This window comes from Budorcas taxicolor, chromosome 16 (assembly GCF_023091745.1).
Source record: "Budorcas taxicolor isolate Tak-1 chromosome 16, Takin1.1, whole genome shotgun sequence".
Taxonomy (NCBI): Eukaryota; Metazoa; Chordata; class Mammalia; order Artiodactyla; family Bovidae; genus Budorcas; species Budorcas taxicolor.
Window position 1 is genome coordinate 52,678,326 of NC_068925.1, and position 23,205 is coordinate 52,701,530.

At 51.8% G+C, this 23,205-nt stretch overlaps 1 protein-coding gene across 2 annotated transcripts in view; it reads right to left on the reverse strand.

Annotated features, from left to right (window-relative positions):
* The window catches only part of PLEKHM2 (pleckstrin homology and RUN domain containing M2), a 39,305-nt gene that overhangs the window by 3,985 nt on the left and 12,115 nt on the right, over positions 1-23,205 (reverse strand). The window contains exons 2-13 of one of the 2 annotated variants that reach the window (XM_052653481.1): positions 11,203-11,309; positions 10,699-10,808; positions 10,044-10,143; positions 9,401-9,488; positions 8,413-8,599; positions 7,086-7,145; positions 3,842-4,070; positions 1,880-2,719; positions 1,543-1,612; positions 1,307-1,397; positions 941-1,005; positions 534-622 (exon numbers count right to left, since the gene is read on the reverse strand). In XM_052653481.1, the coding sequence (XP_052509441.1) occupies positions 534-622; positions 941-1,005; positions 1,307-1,397; positions 1,543-1,612; positions 1,880-2,719; positions 3,842-4,070; positions 7,086-7,145; positions 8,413-8,599; positions 9,401-9,488; positions 10,044-10,143; positions 10,699-10,808; positions 11,203-11,309 (2,036 nt within the window). Of the gene's footprint in view, positions 1-533; positions 623-940; positions 1,006-1,306; positions 1,398-1,542; positions 1,613-1,879; positions 2,720-3,841; positions 4,071-7,085; positions 7,146-8,412; positions 8,600-9,400; positions 9,489-10,043; positions 10,144-10,698; positions 10,809-11,202; positions 11,310-23,205 lie in introns of those variants that run through there. The other variant, XM_052653482.1, reaches the window with a different exon arrangement.

Consider the following 23,205-nt stretch of genomic DNA (forward strand, 5'->3'; position numbering starts at 1 on the left):
GACCTGAAGGGGTCACAGGATTTAAGGGGAGGGACCCATCTGGAACCAGAGCTAAGGTGGCGGGTGGGGCAATGAGGTGGCAGCCGTCCATGGTCATCAAACGGTGGTCTGGGAAACCCAACCCTTCATGATGGCCAAGGGACCTTGGGTCTTGACGACAAGGGAAGCCCGGATGAAGTGACGCAGCAGGACTCAGATGAAGACCTGACCTCAGGATAGACAGTTTTCGCACGGAAGCACGTGGGCCAGGAGTGGCCCCGTGGCCCCGAAGCAGGGGCTGTGCTTTCTGTCCTGTGGGGGCGATTCTGCCAGCCCTCTTTTCCTCTCTGGGGGCCACTGAGGGTCTGAGGTCCCCAGTCGGTCACTGTGTCTGTCAACCCCCTGCTTCTCTGCCCGAACCGCAGGGTCCAAAGGAAACTCGTCTCTGCTTTCTACTTCTTCAAAGCCCACTTCCCACCCTCCCCCCCAGGGGTGTGGCCAGGCCGGAAGTGCATGCTCTGTCTCCTGGCTGGCGGAAGGGGTGTGTCACGCACTCGGCCAGGGCCACGTCCGCTGTGTCCAGCAGAAACTGCTTCCTGCGGTTGGTGCACACCAGCTTCACCGTCTGTTGGTCAAGGCCCACCTGCCGGAAACCACACCCTCACATGCACACGGAGCTTGGCCGCGGCTGCCACAGGGGCAGCCATGGCCAGATAGAGGGCGGGCTGCGGGGGGAAGAAGCACAGACTGGGGTCACCATGAAGTGGGAAGGGATGGTCGGATGTATAGAGGAAGAGGGACCCTTGGGCTTGGTTCTTATCCTCGGCATCCCGGGGGTAGATGAGAGCTGGCACCCACCCTGGGACTGAGGCCAGGGGTCGGCCTTGCTCTGCAGCTCTGAGGCTGGGTGGCCCGTGGAGCCGTACAGACAGCACACACCAGCCACGGAGCCCGAACTCACCGACACATAGTCGAGCTCATTGTAAGAAACAGCCTCTTCCACCAAGTATGGCTTCTCTGTGGCCCCTGAGAGAGGAGACCCCAGTGCTTGTTACCCCTGGGGGCCTCTCTGCCCTTCCCCTGCCCCATTTCCTAAGACCTTTTCTCAGTGAGGACCTGCCCTCGCCCTGCTATCTGAAATGATGGGGTAGGAGAATGACATGGGGTACTCATGGAGGGGCCCCCAGGCTCATGTCCTGGGATACTGACAGCCCCTTCCCAGCTGTGCATGTTCATCACCACGTGCAGCAGAGAGATACTCGGGGGCAGGGGGCCAGGGGGTAGAGGGGTGGGAGGCGAGAGGGTTTTGGTGGGGGGTGGCAGGCACCTTTTCGGAGCAGGTAGACATAGCAGTCTGTGAGCAGCACATACAGCAGCTGCAGGTTGCCCTCCATGTGCCCGGTGCTCATCCGGATCATCTGAGGGGCCGGAGCAGAGAGGTCAGACCCCGAGGCGCACACCGCGCCCTGGACAGCCTGCGCCCCATTCTGAGCGGGCGCGGGGCCCATCTGGCCGTGCCTTCCCTGTGCAGCTCTTGCTCATTCTTGGGATCCCGGGACTTACTCTGAAGAGCTGCTCTTCGTTTTCTCGAAACACATGGATCATCAGCAGGAGCAGGTGATTGTTGTCTACTCTGTGAGGGGGACAAGCGTCGGGAGGATGAAGGGTCAGCTAGAGCAGGGGCCGGCAGAGGCCACACAGGCGCACGGAGACGAAGCGAGTATGGAGACAATGCCCGCACGGAGGTGAGGCGACACCAGAGGGCCATACCCCTTCCTACCTCCCAGCCCAGGCTAGGTCTTCCAGGAGCTGTGCTTGCCTATTTGGAGGGTAGACACCCAGCGTGCCTTGACTAAGGAGAGGCGTAGCTCACACGTGTGGCACAGACAGACTGGCTCACCTGAACTCTGCCGAGTGGGTCATCTCAGAAGGGCTCCCCTGGCCCTCCTCCACCCCGGAGTCCTCAGCGCTGCTCAGACAGGGGCTGGGCTGGTCTCCCTTGAGTCTGCAAAGAGCCTCTTGGGTCCCAGGCTCTGGCTCCAGCCCCTCACCGACCTGGGGCAGCCGGGTGTCCAGTTCCTGGGCCTCTGGCTTCTGTGTCTCCCCCGGGGTGTCCTCTAAGGGCCGAGGTGTCTGTCCTGGTCCTCCTCCTCCCCGCGCCTCTTCTTGGCCAGCAGCCGCAGGGCCACCAGGAACATGCAGCGGTTGGCCAGGCCCTGCAGGGTCATGGTGGCCGCCACCTGATGTAACAGTACTTGGACTCTCGACGGTAAAGCGGTAGAAGTCCATTGGGGCTGGAAGCCCCTCACTAAAATCGCAAAATGGCGGCCTCTCCGGGGCATCCCCGGGAGAGCCAGTCCGAAAGGACTGGTCTGGGGGCTCGACGTGGGAGTGCCAGGTGGCTGGGTCCAGCTGCCCATTGAGCTGGTCGATGACCTTACTCAGGGGCTGCCCCACACGCTCCATGGAGGTGTCCTTCATCTCGGGGATAAGCAGGCCCACCTGGCCGGGCTCTGAGCGCTCACTGCCCTCCACTGTGCTGCCAGGCCCCTCTCCCTCCTGCGGCGGGGAGGCCAGGGTGGTGTCTGGGGAGCCCCGCCCAGGGCCTGGGCTGCTGACCACGGTGTCGCCATTGCCCTGATGGGCACACGTGTGCTGGGTGGAGGCTGGGTGGAGTGGACTTGCTTCCTCATCTGATCTGGGCTTCTTCTTCTTGCCTGTTTTCTTCTTCTTGGTGACCCTGGATGGTAGTGATTGGGAGAGGTTTAAAGCTGAGTAACCTATACTGAGGGCAACGAGGTGGGCTGGGTCAGAACAGGTGAACCTGGGCAAGGAGCTCAGAGAGTCAGAGCTTCAGGTGTCCCGGGCAGCTATAGGCATGGGACCCTGGGCCAGGGGCCAACAGCGGCTCAGGCGCCGAGTACCTCCCGCTGCTGTCAGAGGCAGAGCCAGCATGAGGAAGGCACAGGGGAACCCCTAAGTGGGTCCTGTGAGTTCTAGCTGGTGGCACACTGGGCTAGCTGTCTTTCAGGAATGGAAACAGGCCATGGCTGGTCAGACCAGTGACCCCTCTACTCAGCCTCCCCAGAGGAGGTGGGCAGTGGACCCTGAGCTGACCTCACTTTACATTAGGTATTGTAATGGATAATTCAAAAGACTCAAAGTCTTTTGAGCTCAAATTCCTGGCTCCGTGGTTCCGAGTTGGCTGGAGTAGACCTGGCTAAGCAACTCTAGGTCTGAACCTCTCTAGCTGCTCTGGATTTGAACCAGCCTTTGGGAGTGGGACTCCTGGCTCCAATCACTGGGGAGCAACTCCCCCCGCCTCGGGGCGGGAACCCTCTTATTCTGGTGGATAGACTCAAGAGCAGGAGCTGGAGGAGGTCAGGGAGCCGAGGAGGCTCTTGGCCAAGAGTTTCCAACCTTGTCATCCACCTCCTCCTTCCTTCTATGTCCCCATCAATGTGATGAAGATGCTTTTCTTTCAGTGAGCCATACTCAACTAGAAGTGGTACAAATTTCAGAACTTGTGCATTAATGTCCAAGAACTCCCTTGGAAAGAAGTCCAGGCTGAAGGTACTTTCTGGATGGACCAGACAAATGCCCCGGCAGCCTGGGCCTGGCCCAGGAAGCCGTCCGTGTTGTCGCCTGGGCCACCCATCTTCTAGGCTCGGGCCCTCTTTTTCCTCTTGATCAAAGAACCACTGAACAGGGGAGGGGTGCCTGGTCTCCAGGAAGAGGGCCAAATGTCCTCGGAGTGAAAGGAGGTGTGTCCTAGTTTGGGTGGACTAAAAAGCGATGCTAGGAGTGGCCAGGAGGGACACCAGGACACTCATCCAGCTTCTCGGGCCCCCTCCCCGCTGACCTGATGACCTCGAGCTCTGTGCAGGTGTCCGGTAGGTCCGGGGTGTGGGACTCCCCCTTCTCCTGAGAGCTCGTGTGCACAGGGGTGGTGTCGGAGGAGGAGACAGTCTCGGCCTGGTCCTCATTGAAGGGGTTGTGGCGCTGGGTGGGACTCTTGGTGGAAGCCTTGCTGCTGGTTGGGTCTGAGGTGGTGGAGCGGGGGCCGCTGACAGTGTCTGTGAGGTCTCCGTCTGGGAGAACAGGAAACACGAGACAGCTCTTCAGACACCAGCTGGGGACCCCAGGCCCCCAAAGCATGCCTTATCTCGGGAGGGAGGCAGGCGAGTTCTTCCCAGAGCATTCTGACCGGGGTGGCCCCGTTTCAGGAGTGGAAGCCTCCCACTAGCGGGACATGGGATTTGTGCTTAAAGAGCAACTTGGAGGAATGCCATCGCCACCCCTTCTGGGTCTCCCCACCCTGCCCAGAGCTCTCAACAATTTGGCCGAGTTTGAGTCAAGAGCCTCAAGGTTAAGCAGACTCCAGGTTTAAGCCCTGTGGGGGTGGTGACCTTGATGGCTCAGAAGATGGGCCGCACACCTCGCAGGCTAACGTGCGCCTCCATTAGCGCAGAACGCCCTTGACAGGACTGAGACACCCAAAGTCCTCTGAAGGGACCCCCATGGTGGCAGATACAGAAGGACAAAGGAGGAGGGAAGAGAACCAGGATCAGAGAAAATGAGGGCTGCAAACACTGAGAGGCCAGGACAGGGAGTCTAAGGCTGAGGAGTGGGGGGAAGGGCAGGAAGAAGGACCCAGAGCACAGTGAAGAGGGCAGAGGGGAAGAAAGGTGCGCAGAGTCGCTGCCCCCGCAGAGATGGATTCCTCGTGGGCCCTCCTCCCCTGAGAGGCAGGTGCCAAGAACTTCATTTCATTCAAACCTCAGCCTGCCTACTGGCCCTCCCTGGGCACTCTCCCCCAGGGAGACAGGCCCTCTGGAGAGGAGCTGGTTTAACAGCCCTCCCATCCCCAGCTGTCCATCCCAGGTCCCTGGAACGGGACACTGAGAGGAGGGAGTGTCAGCATGGAAGCATAAGGGGTGTTTATCCAGTGGCAGATAGAAGACCGCCCAGGCTGGCAGGATAGCTCGGGTGACAGTGACGGTTGATGGCAAAGGACACAGGATGTTCATGCCCCATTTGCCAGCCTGCGCACATCTTGCTGGCCCTTATCTGCCAGAGGAGACGTGGTGCACAGGCTTCCCACCTTCAGCCTCATCTGGAAGGGCCCAGCCTGCTTTGTGGATCTGGGAAGCCATGGGGTAGCTGTCTGCTGACGCAGCATGGCATCAAAAGTACACTGTCTTTTAATATAAGGCCAAAGGAGGGGGCAAAGAGCAGCTGCCAGCTCTGCTAGAGAAACACGAGTGAAATAGGAGCCTTTCTTCAAATCTCCAGGGACCCCCAGAGCTTGTTTCTCAGATGCAGAAAAGCCTGCCCTTAAGTCTGAGAGGAGGCTCTTCTAAGTCCACGTGTTCCTGTTCGGCCCCGAGAGGTGCAGCTGCCCAGGGAAGGGGTTCCAGGAGGGGAGCAAGCAGATCACTGGGTGTGGTGGGGTCTGGGCTGGGATACCCACCAGTTCTGTACATAAAGTCAGGGCTCTTGGAGAGGCCTCCCCATCCCCACCCCAGGGCCCAGAGCTGCCTCCAAATCCTGCTCTTCTCCAGGTGTGAGAAGACAGAGCCGCCTCAGGGGAGCTGCCAAACTGGCTCAGGGCATTGTCAGCACTCCAGGAACCAGGAAAGTGGGTGGTCACTGCTGGGACAACCTTACCCCACCCCGGAGCCCAGCCCAGCCGGAGCAAGCAGTGCAACTGGGCTGTTAGTTCTCAGGCCACAGGGAGCTCTGGAGGGCTGCAGAGGAGGGTCAGGCCCTGCTTGTCAAGTGACTGCAATAGGAAAGTAGCTGGGTCAGGAGGGGGTTAGTTGTTAGACCTGGGGGGGTGGGGATCAATGCCCAGCATGTGAGCTGCAAGAAGAGAGGCAGAAAGGGTAAATGATGTTATGATGGAATTCTGGATTTCAAGCTCATCTCAGCTTAAAATGGGGGCTCCTCAATACTATTCTCTTGGCCAGATGACATAAATTTATTTTTCTCAAAGCCATATCTCATTCCCCTCAAACCAAAGCTACTGCACACTCACATTACTTGGGAAAAGAGCCTCCATCATCCGTGACTCAGATGACGGCTGGAACAACACAGGGGCCAGCTCTGAGCAGAACCACCGTCTCTCGGCTCAGGGTGACCAGCTGGCACCACCTCCTCCAGAGGCCGACCCTGCACCCACCCTGGGCAGAAGTGGCCCTCAGGGCAGGGCTGTTTATTAACAGGGGGTCTGGTTTTGGCCTCAGCTTTAAGGAGGAAGGATTAACCTTCTCAGAAATATGTCCTCGGCTTGGAATAGTCATGGGAATCCCAAGAATAGCTTCAGGGCTGTTCTCAAGCCCAGAAGTGGCGTCACCAGTAGAAAAAGGCCCAAGCATTGCTGCCACCTAGTGGACAGGGTGAACAGATTTCTTTTTTTTTTTTTTTTAATCTTTAAGGCCATGCTGCATGAAATTTGGGATCTTAGTTCCCTGACCAGGGATCAAGCCCACACCCCCTACATTGGCAGCTCAAAGCCTCAACCAGTGGGCCAACAGGGAAGTGCCTGACAAATTTCACTGTAGTTGACCTTAAAATTTCAAAGAGGATGTTTCAGCCGTGCTAGGGCAATTTCCCTCATTCAGACCTCAATCTCCTCCAAAACACCCTCGAGAAAGCCGTTAAGAAGTGGATCAAGCAGTCTGCACTGCCTCCTGATGTCTGTAACACAGAAGCTGACCTAAAGGAGCTCGCAACCCCCATGTTCAAAGGCAGAGTTTTCCTGAACAATCTCCCCACGAGGGCCCCACAGCTGGTAGTCCCCTGTACATGGCTGGTGCATGACTGGCACTGGAATCGGGACAGGTGACCCGTGTGTCCCCAAAACGCACTCAGCTACTCAAGGTCACGGCATAAAGGGAAGAATTTTGCACTGGGAGAAGGGGCTGGCTTAGGCCTCAAGGTCAAGTTCTACTGCAGAATTCCATCTGTCAGAACACCAGACTTGGCTTTATTATGATCATTGACATCATCATAAATAACAAGCTGATTCTGAATCATGCAGCAAGCTTGGTATGGAAAGGTTGCAAAACAGGAAAAGAGGGTAACAGCGGACTCTGTCCCACCTTCCCAGTCTGTGCTGGGTACAGACGGCACTGCTGGAAACACATCTCCAAAATCATAATCTACAAAAACGAGGGACAAAACTGAAGATTAGAAACACAGGTAGTTTGGCAGGACAGGGAGGGTGGGGGGCAACAGGGTGGGAGGCATGGGAAGAACACAAGAGAGGAAAAATTCAACTTTCCATATTTTCTCTGACCACCTCAGGGGAATTTACAAGGAGCCCACCTGCTTCTCAGCTCGGGCACTGGCCCAGTGACCTCTGACCCCTAGGATGACCTGCGGGCAATCCGTTCCACGCCCGGAAGAACACGGCTCCTCTGCACCTAACCTCCTTTCCTACCCCTTGCTCTCCTTCCCACCAAACCCAGCAGCTAAGAAGAGGTGGGCTCAAGGGACACCTCTGTCACTGGGCAGTCTGGCCCTTGAGGCCTGTCCCGCCAACTTCCCTGAGCCCAATCCAAGGAGACTGAGCTGCTATCTCCTGCTCCTATGAGAGCAATACAAATCTAGCTAACACCAGACTGAAAGTAACTGCCCTCCCTGGGAGAGAGGACCACACCACAGGCAGAAACAAAGAAGGTCAAGGTCTCAATGCTGATGCAATTCTGGGTGCCCCTGGGGCTGAACTGGTGCTTGGAGCCCCTTCGCTGGAGATGGGGTGGGGTGCAGTACATAAACGGCTCTGGTTTCCCACGTGGGGAAACAGCCAGTTTTACAAATCAACACAGAGGCCAAAGGTTTGGAAGAAACCAGGCTGTTCCAACCTAAGACAACAAATGACTACAGATGTGAGGATGTTCTTTTTTTGGTCTTTGCTGCCATGTGTGTGATTGCCTCTGACACACTGTCAAGGACAGGAGGGACTCAGAAATCGATGGACCAGGGGAAATGGGGGCGAGTCTGCCTCTAAACTTTGAGACCCACTGGGTTCTCCTTCCTCCTTCCAGGGGTTGCTTAGCCTTTTCTACCTAGAATCGAGGGTAGGACCACCGCCCAAAGTGGGCGGTGCTCACCCCTGCAATGTCAGAAGTTTCCAGGTTGCCTTCCTGATCCTCCTGACCGCAGAGAACTGCCCTGGTGCATGTCTGCAGCCTTCTGAAAAGGGGTCTAACATTCATAAGATCTCATCGTGGCTTTTGATCCCCAGAATCAGTTTCTGAGCCACCACTGGGACTTTGAGAAAGAGAAGAGCCAGGAAGTGACTGGCCTGGTTTAACGCTGAATTTCCACCACTGGACCAGCCGAGAAAGATGTCCCCTGGTCAGGCTTACGCAGCTTAGAATCCATTCACAACAGAGGCTGGCCCCTTCCCACCCTGGCACTCACCCTCACTAGATGGGGCGATGGCGCTGTCATCCCACTCCAGGGTGGTGGAGGTGACGGAGTTGAAGGAGTTGAGGGAGAGGCTGTCTGAGCCGTGGACCGAGCTGGGGAGGCGGTCTTCAAAGTCCAGCAGGTACTGGGGCTTGTAGTAGTCGGGCATGTAGGGTGCCAGGTCTAAATAGGGGGCATCCTGGGGAAATAGAGGAAGAGGCAGGTTGGGGTGCCAGCAGGCCACGGTGGGCCTGAATACACGGCCTTCCTCGGACCTGCCTTCACACTCTCCCAGGCTGGTTTTTCTTTGGAAATCAACGTGCTTAAGGTACTAAGTCCAGAAATAAACTGCTGAGAGGAGGATTGTGAATGGTTGTGGCCCATAAGGCTGTGGGCCCGGGGCCCGGGGACGACAGTGCCTGCTGGGCCTCCTGACCCTCTGTAGCTTCTTGTACTCATTTTCCCCAGTGTCTACTACTTTCTAGGTCTGTGCTATTGGAGTCTGGATCTAGGCTGGTGACCCAATTAGCAGGAGGCAGTTTCTTGCATCTTGATGAGGCTGCAGAGGTGCCTCTGAAGCTCCTGGGCTGCATTGCGATGGCTCTAGTGTGTGACCGTGACCGTGACTGACCATGACCAGGAGGGAGGCTGGGAAGCAGGAAGCTGAGAGGCTTCCAGGATCCCAGGAGGCCCAAGGATGAATCTGCCTCGACTCTCAAAAGATTCATGTTCTGAACATGAAGGAGTATTAAGTGCTGACATACTCTAGGCGATGTGGTTTTTCTCCAAGTTGGGGCAGAGACAGGAAGGAGCCACCCAAACCAGGGATTCTGGCCAAGAGTCACCTTAGTCCCCCTGGGCAGCCCCTGAACCGTTCCCTCACCTGAAAAAACAGGACGATGCTCAGACTCAACCTCGCCCATCAGGCTCCCTGGGCGGGACCTCGCCCACCCTGCCCACCCCTCTGCCCCTATGAGCAGTGAGAGCTGGGATGTCTCACCAGGTCCAGGTCAAACCGAATGAACTCCAGCCCGGATACCAAGGTCAGGAAGAGGGTCAGGTGGTCATGGCTACAGACCAGGGCATTCCTGCGGGGCATGAGACAGGGTCATTCATGGTGGCTCTGGGCCTGGTTTCCAGCATAGCCCTGCCTCCCCAACAAGCCAGTTGTGTTGAAGTTTGATGTGTGACCTCCTCCCTTCATCCCCAAGCTTGATGCGGCCTTTGCCCACCCCCTTCCAGCACTCTTGCCTGGCTCTGGAGCCACAGGCACTTTACTGCCCATGTCTTCAGATATGGGGCCTGTGGCAGCTCTCGGCAGCTGCTCTGAACACTTCCTGCAGCAACGCCAGCAAAGGCTGAGTGTTCTGGTCAGGTCTGAGGCCTGGCTGGAGGGTCAGGCAAAGGCTGATCAGGCACCAAACGACTCGTGGAGCCCAGCTGGAACCTGGTCTCCTGGCCAGAGCCATCACAGGCAAGCTCCACTGGCTTTCAGGCCATCACTGGTGTGTCTTCAGGCTGCCCAGCCAGGCTAGGCCCCTGAGGGGCGGGTAGAGTGTGGTATGTGCATGGGTACGATGTTGGGACGAGGCTCAGGGGCACGCAGGAGCTCCGTGCATGAGACCCTGCGTCCGGACACTCACTTGACATAGTACTTGTGCAGGAGACCCAGGTTCTCCTGGAACAGCCGCAGGTAGCTCTCCAGGGAGTTTTCGTTGAGGGCCAGGTACAGCCAGGCCCGGCCTGCAAATGAAGGGCAGGAGTAAGTGGGAGGAAGGCCCAGCAGGTGGCAGCTTTCCTTGGCCTGGCAAGGAGCAAAGGGAGGAGGAGTGGCCGGGGAGAGCAAGCACCCCAACAGCCTTCTCACTTGCGGAAGTGCCACGCCCTGAAATCTTGACCTTCCTCATCAGACTCGAGCCTGTAACTGGCCAGGAAACTTGGATTGACAGGGCAGACTGCAAACCCCAGCTGGGTTGAGAAATGTAACGATGCTGCGCTGACCCTGTAGCTGACACCGATCATAGCTCAGGGAGAGAGGCGAGACCACTCACTCATGCTTGGGCTGGGATTCAGGAGGAGCCCAGCTCTCTTTAGCATCTTACTCTCCTTCCCCACAGCCATGAGGCTGCAGCCAGATGTCATGTGCTGGGGAGAAGTGAGGCCTTGTGGAGAGCGCTGGCATCTCAACAGCCCTCCACCACTGGACACCACGAAGCACTTGGCCTCCCAGGTTGACCTGAGTCCCAAGCTACCTGCAGGGAGGGCAAAGCTTCCTCGAGTCAGCCTGGCTCTACTCACTGCGCCCCAGGTTGGTGGCCACGTGCTGTAGCACCTCGATGTGCTTGACGGCCTCTCTCCTGGTGAAATGAACCACGAGCACCCAGTAGCCAGATGAGAGGTCCTGCAGCCTGAGAAAGTAGGACAGGAGCTGCTGTGACCTGGATGGGGCCACCCTGTGGTCAGCGGGCCCACCAGCCTCTGAGTCTGCAGGAAGTCCAAGGCTGAAAGCTGGGGTTCCCAGGGCACCCACAGGTCTTCTCCTCCTCCTCCACCACCAGGCCTTCACGCCATCATTTCATCTGTGGCTAATCCCTTCCCCCATCATTCATGCCTGCTCAGAGACGGACTACTGGGACAAGCTCAGACAGTCTGCAGCCCCCTTGAGTGAGCCCAATGTCTTTCTGCCAGGAAAGAAGAAATAAAGGGCAGTCAAGGCTAGGGACTTTCCTCTGGAGGCTACCATGGCCTTGGTCCTGCCCTGTCCAGCCGCATGGTCCTCTCCAGAAACTGCTGTCCTCTTACCCGTAGAGCAGAGCGTGGTCCAAGTGCTCACACAGACGCTGCAGGACTTTGTCATGGTTGCGGATGGCAGGGGTCTCATCTTCACAGGCGGCAAAGTAGCTCTGCAACTGAAAGGAAAAACAAAATCCCCCCAGATTAGAAATGGACGAAGAGGAGGGCCACAGAAGGTCTGTAATCAAGAAGGTAACTAAAGGGACTTCCCTGGTGGTTCAGTGGTTAAGAATCCCCTGCCTTCCAATGCAGGGGATGTGGGTTCAATCCCCGGCTGGGAAACTAAGATCCCATGTACCCATTCACCGCAGAGAAGATCCCACGTGCCACCACAAAGACCCAATGCAGGCAAATAAGAAAGAAATGAAATGAAAAAGAAAAAAGAAAGTAGCTAAGAACATCAGTCAAAGGATGTATCCATGATGACCAACAGAATCAACCTCGAACTGCCTGCACCAGCTGCTTTTCCTGTACCACAGGTGTCAGTGGGCATAGGAGGGGTGCTAACTTAGAGCCCAGTCCCCAAGAGGCACTCCTGTGTGCTTGTCACAATGACAGCTTGATGCTGGCGAGGAAGTCATGGTCTACATGTGGGTCTCAGGGGGTACCACGCTTCCAGCCTGCGCCACCAAGCTGTATAACTCTAGGAGCTCTGAAGTGAAGTGAAGTGAAGTCGCTCTGTCGTGTCTGACTCTTTATGACCCCATGGACTGTAGCCCACCAGGCTCCTCCATCCGTGGAATTTTCCAGGCAAGAGTACTGGAGTGGGTTGCCATTTCCTTCTCCAGGGGATCTTCCTGACCCAGGGATTGAGCCCAGGTCTCCCGCATTGCAGGCAGACACTTTATCATCTGAGCCACCAGGGTACCTACAATATTATGTATACAAATGAACACACAGTGCCCAGTAAATCCCCTTGCTCTGCCCTGGAGCTGGCCACATGGTAGCCTGCCTGAAGCTGCCCCTCTGCACAAACCAAGGGCTGAGGGGTGTGGGCACCTGCTCCAATGGCCTTCTTGTTCAGAGGCTGACATGGGACACTGGGTTTACCTGAGGAAGCTGGCTGGATATGGATCCAGGTACCCGCCAGGCCCAGATTGAGCCCTACACCAAGAATTACACCATTCCCAGGCTGGACTGAAAAAAGATTTGGGGGCTTTCCTCGTCTAGTGGTTAAGAATTCACCTGCCAGTGCAGGGGATATGGGTTCAATTCTTCATCCGGGAAGATCCCACATGCCACGGGCAACTAAAGCCCATGCTCCACAATAAGAGAAGCCACCTCAGTGAGAAGCTCACATACCACAATGCAGAGTAGCCCCTGCTTACGGCAACTAGAGGAAGTCTGCGCACAGTAACAAAGACCCAGTGCAACCAAAGCTAAATAAATAAATCTAAAAAAAAAGAAATAACCTAATATTATACATGCAGAGTACATCATGTGAAATGCCAGGCTGGATGAATCATAAGCTAGAAACAATACTGCTGGGAGAAATATCAATAACCTCAGATATGCAGATGATACCACCCCAATGGCAGAAACCGAAGAGGAACTAAAGAGGCTCTTGATGAAGGTGAAAGAGGAGATTGAAAAAGCTGGCTTAAGACAACATTCAGAAAACTAAGATCTTGGCATCTGGTCCCATCATTTCATGGCAAATAGATGGGGGAAAAAATGGAAACAGTGACAGACTTTATCTTCTTGGGCTCCAAAATTGCAGATGGTGATGCAGCCATGACATTAAAAGATGCTTGCTTGTTGGAAGAAAAGCTATGACAAACCTAGACAGAGTATTAAAAAGCAGAGACATCACTTTGTCATCAAAGGTCTGTATAATCAAAGCTATGGTTTTTCTAGTAGTCATGTACGGATGTGAGAGATGGACCATAAAGGAGTGTCAAAGAATTGATGCTTTAGAACTGTGGTGCTGGAAAAGACTCTTGAGAGTCCCTTGGACAGCAAGCAGATCAACCTAGTCAGTCTTAAAGGAAATCAACCCTGCATATTCATTGGAAGGACTGATGCTGAAGCTGAAGCTCCAACCCTTTGGCCACCTGATGCAAAGAGCTGGCTCATTGGAAAAAACCCTGATTCTGGGAAAGATTGAAGGGAGGAGGAGAAGGGGATGACAGAGGAGGAGATGGCTGGATGGCATCACTGACTCAGTGGATGTGAGTTTGAGCAAACTTGGGGAGATAGTGATGACACAGCCTGGCTTGCTGCTGACCATGGAGTTGGACATGACTTAGTGACTGAACAGCAACAAACCTCATATTAAAAATAGATTTGGCCAGTAGGTGAGATGAGCTGCACCACGGAGTAACCTCAGCAGACTGATGGAGGCAAGGGCCGCTTGCTCAGCTCCAAAAAGGGCAAGAAAGCCCAGATCAGAACTGAGTTCTCTACAGCCGCTATGAGGAAGGGGCCTCTGTCAAGGAGCAAAGATCTGGGAGGAAAGTCTTTCCCACTTCCCTCTGGTCTACTGCTGCCCTTCTAAAGGCCAGAGTGGGGAAGGACACACAAAAAAGAACACTCATCTCTGTACACTCATCTCAGGTTTAAGCTCCTGGCATTGGACGAACGTGCTCTCAAGTGCTTTCTGGAAGCAGTGGCAGAAACGGCCTCAGTAGGCAAGGCGCATCGACCACACCAGCAAGCACGCGCTCCTGGCCAGAGGCCAACCATTCAGCCCCCACAACAAAAATAGCTTCTCTTCTCCGTGGCCCAGAGTAAACCCAGCGGCCCTGCTGGCCCCGGACAGGCCTCCATCCTGCAGGGTCTGCCCCTCCTCCCAAGAGGCAAGCCCCAGGAGCAGAGGTTCCTAGAACTAAAAGAAACAGCAGAGCCTCCAGAAACTGCAGTGGCTGAAGGTACGCTTGCATGGGTTCCCACCGAGAACCATGACACCAGGTCCAGTTTTTTTTTTTTTTTCAATTTTTTGGCCATGCCACATGGCATGTGGGAACTTAGTGCCCTGACCAGGGATCAAACCTCGGGGTCCCTGCATTGGAAGTGTGGAGTCCTAACCACTGGACCACCAGGGAAGTCCCCCACCTCCCATTTTTTTTTAAAATTTCAAAATCCAAGAAAATCTGAGATCAGAGATTCTCAGATGTAGGAACTGGAAGGATCTTTAGAGATCTAGTGCAACTCCTGTATTAAGGAAGGAAAACACAGGCTTATTCATTTGTTTGATGGGAGCCACACCCACTGTAACACTTGAAAAACATGGAAAAGTTTAAAATTTTACTCATTTATCTTTAAACAGAGAAAGTGACTAAAGTCAAAGAAGGGTAAGTCCTTCACTTTGATTTTCAGCTAAGTGAGGGAGCCATGGCTGGAACTCAGACTCCTTTTTCAGGTCAAGATACCTTAAAACAAGATATATTCTAAAAGCATTATTTGCTCATTGTAAAAGTATAAGCCACATGGATGTGTGTGTGTGTGTGTATATGCATTATTGTTGTGAAAATCGCTCAGTTGTGTCCTACTCTTTGCAACCCCATGGACTGTACAGTCCATGGAATTCCCCAGGCCAGAATACTGGAGTGGGTAGCCTTTCCCTTCTCCAGGGGATCTTCCCAATCCAGGAATCAAACCCAGGTCTCCTGCATTGCAGGCGGATTCTTTACCAGCTGAACCACAAGGAAAGCCCCGTATATACGCATATATATATATATACACACACACACACACACACACACACACATATATGAAGACCTCCTTTCCCTGCCCCCACTGTCAACAGCCTGTATGCGTGCCCTTCCAACTCTCTTCCTGCATACAAAGACTTAAAATAAAAGAGTGAAATGGGATCATGCTGTACTCATTGCTCTGAAACTTGCTTTCTCTTAATATATCAAACGTATACTTCCATCTCATCACAGAGAGATCCACTCCATCCTTTTTAACGGCCACAAGTGTATTCTAAACTATGCTGCACCATGCTTTAACCATTGTTAGATACAGCTATTGTCTTCACTTCTTTGGTATTACATAGAATACTGCAGTGCACATCTGGGGATGCCTGGGCGGCTATTTCCGTATGGTAGAACAGAACAGTATACGGAGTGGAACCACAGAGCTGAAGAACATGCATAACTACAATTTGGCTGGATCTTGCTATGTGCTCTTTTAAAATGTTGGACTTATTTACATTCCCATCGTGCAGGCCCAAACTGGGGATAATTAGTAATTTCCGCTTGTCCAGTGGGTGAAAAACAGCATCTAATTGTTTTAAACTGTATTTCTCTGATCACCAATGCAGCGGAACATCCTTATTCGCTGTTTGTATTGCTTTTTCTGTGAATTGCCTGTTCACACCTCTGCCCAACCTTCTCCTGGCTGCTTTTTTCTTATTGCTCTGTTGATACTCTCTGCTAGTTAAGGTTTTAATCCTGTGTGTTGCTATGTGGGGTGTTTTTGTATTTGTTCATTTTTTGCCCAGTGTGAGTTGACCTTTCTTTTTTCCTTTATTTTTCAACTGACCTTTAAACCTTGCTTATGGTGCTTTTTTACCTATTCAGAAATTCTTATTTTTTGTATAGTAAAATCTGTCCATTTTCTCCTTTATAATTTCCCATTTCCCCCGGTCTAATATTATAAAAAGTACCTTTATTCTTCTATAGTTTTAGTAGTTTCTTTTTTAATGTTTAGATTTTTATGTATGGCATGAGGTAAGGATTCAGCTTTATTAATTGGATGGATAACCCATTTCCCACATTTATTGGTAGTCCCTTACCGATTTGTGATTTAATAAAACATTTTTCTAGACATCTTGCTATGGACAGAATGAGGCCACTCCATCCGCAACCATCCTTTTTCAAGTGTTTTGACTCTACTGGCATATTTTTTTAGAATAACATTTCCCTATAATTACTTTCTGGATTTGGAAGCAAATTATACTCAGTCCAGAGATTATCTGGGGAAAAAATGGTAGTTTTGCAATACCAAGTCTTCCCACCAGGAACATGAGATTTAAAAAAAAATTTACTTTGATTAAAAGAAATTATTTTAATGAATTGATTTGGCTGTGCCAGGTCTTAGTCGTGGCACACAGGATCTTTAGTTGTATCATAGGAACTCTTTTGGTTGTGACATGGGAGGTCTAGTTCCCTGACCAGGGATCAAACCAGGTCCCCTGCACTGGAAGTGTGGGGTCTTAGCCACTGGACCACCAGGGAAGTCCCTGGAATTTTTTTTTTTTTTTTTCATTTACACAGGTCTTTTTTTATATCCTTTGGTAAGTTTTCCAACTTTCTTTGGATAGGTCTTGTACATTTCAAGGGGGTGTTGCATACATATACATGGTAGGAAGAGTTAGGGGAAAGTCTGCAACCAGGAAACAACTTTTGCAAAAGGTATAATAGAAAGAGTGTACAGCATGGTGGCGATGAGCCAGGGCTCTGGAGAGGAAACACTGGTCCAAAGACTGGCTCTGCTACTATAAAGTTAAGTATCTTTGGCAAATTACTTAACCCTCTAACCCTCACTTTTTCTCATCTGTAAAAGAGGTTAAAAACATTGTTTAGAGCTAAGCTGTCCAATACAGTAGCTGCTAACTACCTGCGACTACTTGAGTTTAATTAAATTTAAAATCAAACAAAAGTAAAAATGCAGTTCTTTAGTTGCACTAGTCCCATTTCAAATGCTCAGTAACCACACATGGCTAGTGAGCACTGTATTGGACAGTGCAGATGTGGAACCCTCCTTTATTGCTGAAAGGTCTATTGGTTTAGGGGATCAAATCATATAAAGCATGAAAAGGCTTAGCATGGACCTTGGTAAGCAAAAAATGCTCAGTAAGCATTAGCCAAGATTATTAAGAATAATGAAACCACGGTGATAGTTCATGCAGCATTACTTACAGTGGCCAAGTTACAGAAGCAACCTCAGTGTCCATCGACAGATGAATGGATAAAGAAGTGGTATATATGCAATGGAATGTTACTCAGCCACAGAACAAAACAAACAAACATAAGGAAACAGAGACTCATGGCTGCAGAGAACAAACTGGTGATTCCTGGGGTGGGGGTGGGGGCAATGGATGGGCAAAATAGGTGACAGGGATCAAGAGTTACAAACTTTCAGTTATAAAATAACTCATGGGCAGGGGATAGAGTCAATATGATAATAGTTTTGTATGGTGACAATGTGGTGATCATTTTATAGTGAATAAAAATACTGAATCACTATGTTGCACACCTGAAACAAATATAGTAAGTTAATTATACTCCAAATAAATAAAGGGAAGGAATATTCCATATTCTTAGTTACACCAATGACACAGCACTTAGCCAAACATAAGTTCAGGGTCAAAGAAGACTCAGTAATGCTCTCTCTGCTCTCAAGAACTAGTATTCCTAGCTCACTAGCAGGTGGTTCCAAAGCCTATCCTTTCACAGCAGGCTGACAAAACATTTCCATCATCTCAGGGGGCAAGGAGATCTTCAATCAATGCGACAACCCAGTACAGTTCTTGAGAGGGAACAAGAAGGAGGATGGGGATGTCTCTGAGTCAGTGACGAAAGAATTTTAGGAACTCGCCAACAGCTTGAGCTCATCCCTTGGAAGCTGTTCAGAAAGTGCTACATCAAGGTGAACAACCAAGGTCTCCTCCCCCATGACCCCTGCCCTGGCCACAGAGCGGCAGCTGCCAGGAGCTACTCATGGCACCAGGAAGGTCACAGGCTCTGAAAGTGGGAGGAGAGCAAATATCGAAGCCTCATTTGAGGGCCCCCGAGCAAGAGAATCAGTGAAATGGGGCTAATGAACACAACGCTGCCTGGATGCACGACTGCCGAATCGTATTCAAAACTACTCCTTAGTTAGACAAAACCTGCTGGAGCAGCTACCACTGGCTGTAACTAGCGCCATCATTTAAAAAAAAAAAATTATGTATTTGCTGCCTCGGGTCTCAGTCGTGGCACATGGGCTCTTCCTTGCATCTCTGTGGAATCTTCTGTTGTGGCACACAGACTCTCTAGCTGCGGCATGTGGGATCAACAGTTGCAGTGCACGGGCTTAGCTGCTCTGTGGCATGTGGGATCTTAGTTTCCCAAACAGGGATCAAACCCACGTCCCCCACGCTGCAAGGTGGATTCTCAACCATCGGACCACCAGGGAAGTCCCTAGAGCCATCATTTATGGAAGGCTTGTTATGTGCACTATGAAGGTGGCGGACAACCTGGATTTAAATGTGGGCTCTGCTGCACATTCATTGTGTGACCTTGGGCAAGGGACTTAACCTCTCTAAACTGTTTCCTTTTCTCTCAGCTATGTCATGTGGCATATGGGATCTTAATTTCCTGACCAGGGATGGAACCCATGCCCCCCACATTGGGAGCAAAGGGTCTTAACCACTGGATTACCAGGGAAGTCCCTAAACTCAGTTTCCTGATCTACAAAAACATAGGTTGTGTGAGCGTTCAGATAATACCTTAATTGTATTTATCAAAGTGCACAATGCCTTGAAAGCAATTAATAAATGTTAGCAGCTATGATGACATACTCTACAAACACTACTTAACTTTACCATCACAGCAACCCTATAAAGTAGGTCACAGAGCTAGTCAGTGGCGGAGGCAGATTTTAAATCCAAGTCTTTTCATCCAGCCTAGCTTCAAGATCCCCAAGTGAATGGTGCGTATAAAACATTATATGCTGTTCTAGTATGTTGTAGGAGAACCCGAGAAAGCAAAATGCAGTCCCCTCCTTTCTCTAAGTCAAACAGTAAAAAGCCCATGGTGCACGAGTGCCATATCTTCTGCAGCTCTGCTTTTTGAAAGATGGATGGAGGAGGAAAAGGCTGCTGTGGCTCCTTTAAGAAGAAAGCCCACATACTCTCGCCATCCTTTTGCTCCACATGGGCATCTTCCCAGTAGTGAGGAAGTGGATGGTCTGGTTAAACAAGCCAGAGCTTCTCCAGGAGGAGCCTTCCCCACTTCTGGGAAAAAATTCATCCCACCCATCAGATTGTCGAGTACTTCTTTCATGCCCATGAAAATTTGGGGAAAAGGCCAAAAATTTCACAATCAGTAGGAGTCTAGAGCAGGGGTCAACAAGCTATGGCCAGTGGGTGTGCCTATTTTTGCAAATAAAGTTTTATTAAAGTGGCCACACCCATGTGTTTTGCATTATCTACAGCTGCTTTGGCGCTATGAGGGCCCAACTAAGTGGATGCGACAGAGGCTGTATGGCCCACAGAGCCTGAAACATTTACTACTTGGCCCTTTACAGAAAAAGTCTCCCGACCTCTGGTCTAGAGCCTCAAGCAGAGGTGACCAGGAATGCACATCTGTCACAGACTGGCTCAGGAGGTGTCTCTTGCCCAATGCTCAGTTTAGCAGTGGCCGGAAGGGGAGGCTTGAGCCTTGAAGATTCAAGTGTTTCAACAAAGACTTATTGAGCACCCACCATGTATATACCAGATGCTGTTCTTTTTTTGGCTATGTCATGTGGCTTGTGGGATCTTAGTTCCCCGACCAGGGGTTGAACCTGGGCCCTCAGCGGTGAGAGTTTGGAGTCTTAACCACTGGACCTCTGGGTAATTTCCATCAAATGCTATTCTTATACAGAAGTCCTTGCCGTTGTATAATGTAAATCATATGCAAATACATAATATAGTGCCAAGGATTAATAATGCCATAAGAAACAAAGCAGGGATTAGGACTCTGCTGTAAATATGGGGTCTCACTGAGGAAATGACAACAGAGGTAGCTAGGGGAAGAGTACTCTCGTTAGAAAAACAGCAGGTGCAAAGGTCCTGAGACAGGGGCAACAGTAAAGAAACTGGTATGGCAACGATGTGAGTGATAATGAGATTAGAGAACAGCCAAGGGCCACAGCACGTGCAGCCATACAGGCTGTTGTAAAAGAATTTGCATTTCATTCCTAGTTTGATGGGAAATTATTGAAAACAGGGAAATGTTAACAATATAATTCAATATACAAAGCTGCTCTAGCATCTATATGGTGTCTATATAAACTGTGGAAGGCCACGGTGGAGGCAGACAGACTGGCTGAGAGGCTATCCCAGTGTAGATGGATAAGCTGGGAGCTGGCTATAGTGGTGGATGTGATAAAGGGTTGGATCTAACATCTGTTCTGCAGGTGGTGCCCTGGGGACTTACTGATTGATTAGATGTAGGGTAGGGGAGAAAAAAAGATGCCAAGGATGATACTAAGGTTTTTGGTCTGAGTAACTCAATGGCAGTGCTGTTTCCAGATGGGTGGAGCTCTACATTGGCCACAGTAAGTTCCAAATACCCATGTGTTGGCTGGGGTGGGGGCGGTATTCTCTGGTGGTGCAGTATTAAGAATCTGCCTTGTAATGCAGGGAGCACAGGTTTGAACCCTGCTCCAGCAAGATCCCACATGCTGAGGGGCAACTAAGTCTGTGCAACTACGCACAACTACCGAGCCTGTATTCTAGAGAACTGCGAGCTGCAGCTGCTGAAGCTTGCAAACCCCAGAGCCTGTGCTCTGAAATAGCAGAAGCCACCACGACAGGAAGCCTGCACATTGTAACTAGAGAGTAGTCCTTGCTCGCCCCAACTGGAGAAACCTCACATGCAGCAATGAAGACCCAGCACAACCAAAAGTGAAAACCAATTAATTAATTAATAAAACAAAAAGGTGCCTATCAGGTATCTAAGCAGAGACGTCAAGGAGACAGTTGTATAAGTGGGTCTGGAGTTCAGAAAGAGGTCATTGCTTGCCATCAGTCTTTGGATGGTATTTAAAGCTGTGGAATTGGATGAGATCATCTTGGGAATGAAGAAAGAGGAGCATCTGAGCATGGAGCCAGGGTGCTCCAACGTTGAACCAGGGGCCCTCCCCCAATCTGCACAACAGGCTCACCTGGGGAACTGGAGGAAAAGAACAAGGCAAAGGTGCCCCCCACCCAGATCAACCAGAGCAGAAACTCTGGGGGCGGGGCCCAGGAGCCAGCAATTCTTTTTAATACTCCCCAGACAATCCTAACGCCCAGCCAGGGAGGAGGATCACTGCTTTAGACTGCGAAGGCACAGCCAGCAAGGCAGGTGGGAAGTCTGGACAGTGTGTACTCCAGAAGCCAAGTGAAGACAGTTTGCAAAGGGAGGGAGTGATCAGTCCATCAAGTCATGTTCCCACATAAATGGAGGGGCACGAACCTTGAGGAAAAGCAACAGGGGTGAAGAGGTAGAGACAAAAGCCTGGGAGGGGTCCACCAGGGAGAGTTAGAGCTTTTTTGGATCCTGCTTCAAGCAAATGAGGTATTTGTAAATTGACATCGATGGGGCAATTGGACCTTGAAAACAGGACGTATGATGACACGGAGGAAAAACTGAAGAGAGAAGAGGAAGAAGAAGGAAGCAAATAGAGAAGACAGCAATACAGAAAACTCTGTTGACCAGCTTTGCCAACAGGATGGCCGGAAAACACGGGTGGAATAAAGGGGCCAAGTCCTTGAACAGGAAAGACGGGGTGGGATCCACAGCCCAGGGCAGGGGTGGCCACAGATGGGAGCCCAGGTGGGCTGGTGAGCTTGATGGTGGGAGGAGAAAAAATTCTCATGAGAAGAAAATTTATAAAAATAAGCAAGGTCCCCTGAGAATGAAGAGAGAAACAGTAAGATTTTAAAGTAACTGCTTTGTTTCTAAACCCATGGTTTCCTGAGAGTCCTTGAACTGAGGCCTCATCTCCAACTCCTGCTCCCAGGCCACACCCGCACTGGCTAGGCTGCTCTGGGTCCTCCTGATGTGCTCAGGCACCCAGGCTTAGCCCACACCAGACCCTCACAGCTGGGAGGCTGGCGCTCTCTGCGGAGCACTCTGGGACGACAGGCAATCACGAGACGTGGCCAAGGGGATGTGGGGGTGGTGCACTCCTGCAAGCCAAGAAATGCCTGACTCAGAGTATTTTAATTAGCGTCAGTCCCACTCTCTGCTCCGAGCTGAAACAGCCTGGCCCTCTCGGCCTTGCCTCTCTCATAGATGCGTAGCCATGAAATGGTTTTTAGTTTTATGGTTGGTATCAAGAAATCCTTCCAGAATTGGTCCCTGATAGCTAACTTAAGGGCAGCTCTGACAGGTTAAAAACAGCCAGAAGAAAATGAGCCGGTTACAGTGGTCTTCCCATCTTTCTCCCTGGTCAGTCAAGACCAAAGAGGCTGTGATGCTGCCCAGCAAACAGACAGGGAATCTGGAATTTCGCTCAGCTGGCTACTCACAGGCTGTACAGGGTGGAGGGGGCAGAGGGGCATGGGGGAATCCCATTCCTATATTTCAGAGCAGGATAAAATCCCTCCCCCAATAAAGCCAGGAGAGTCTGCGAGGCTGGAGAGACCCAGGGCTGACAACACGCTCATGTGAACCGCCCAACCACTTCGGTGCTCCATCCTCGCTCAGCACACACAGACCTCGAACGCAGGAGTCCCTCCTGCTGCCCAGGGAGGAGGTCATCAGGTAACAGCAGCCACCCTAGTGGCTCCATGGAGACCAGATGTATTTACACGACAGTGTTTAGAGCAGCCTCCTCAGTCCAGGTCTAGGAAGTAGAAATCCAAAAGGAGAAGAGAACCCAACTGAAGGGGGGGTGGGCAGCTACCTGACCTCAGAGCACCTTTTACCTATTAAGCCGATGGCAACCCTGGCCACACGAGCTCAACCCAGACGCAGAGCCACCACGAGCTACAGGACCTCCTGGGACACCTCGTCTCCGGGGCTGCCTCTCTCGGGTTGCAGGTGCACTGCAGGTGATGGACGAGGCCTGCAGGGAGTGAGAGGCCTCTGCCTGCCTTGCCTTTGGGATTCTAGCCACCGAGGGTCTCCTGCTGGGTCAAACCATGCCTGTGGCCCTTGGGAACACTTGCTCTTCTTTCCGAGGCAGACACTTCGAGGACAGGCAGACATCAGGCCGTGTGATATCATCTATTACCTTTGGGGTCAGAATGGCCCCATATCTTGATGCCTGGACATGCCCAGGGAGAGGGACCCTAGGAGGGTTCATCCTTGGCAGAGATGGCAGGAG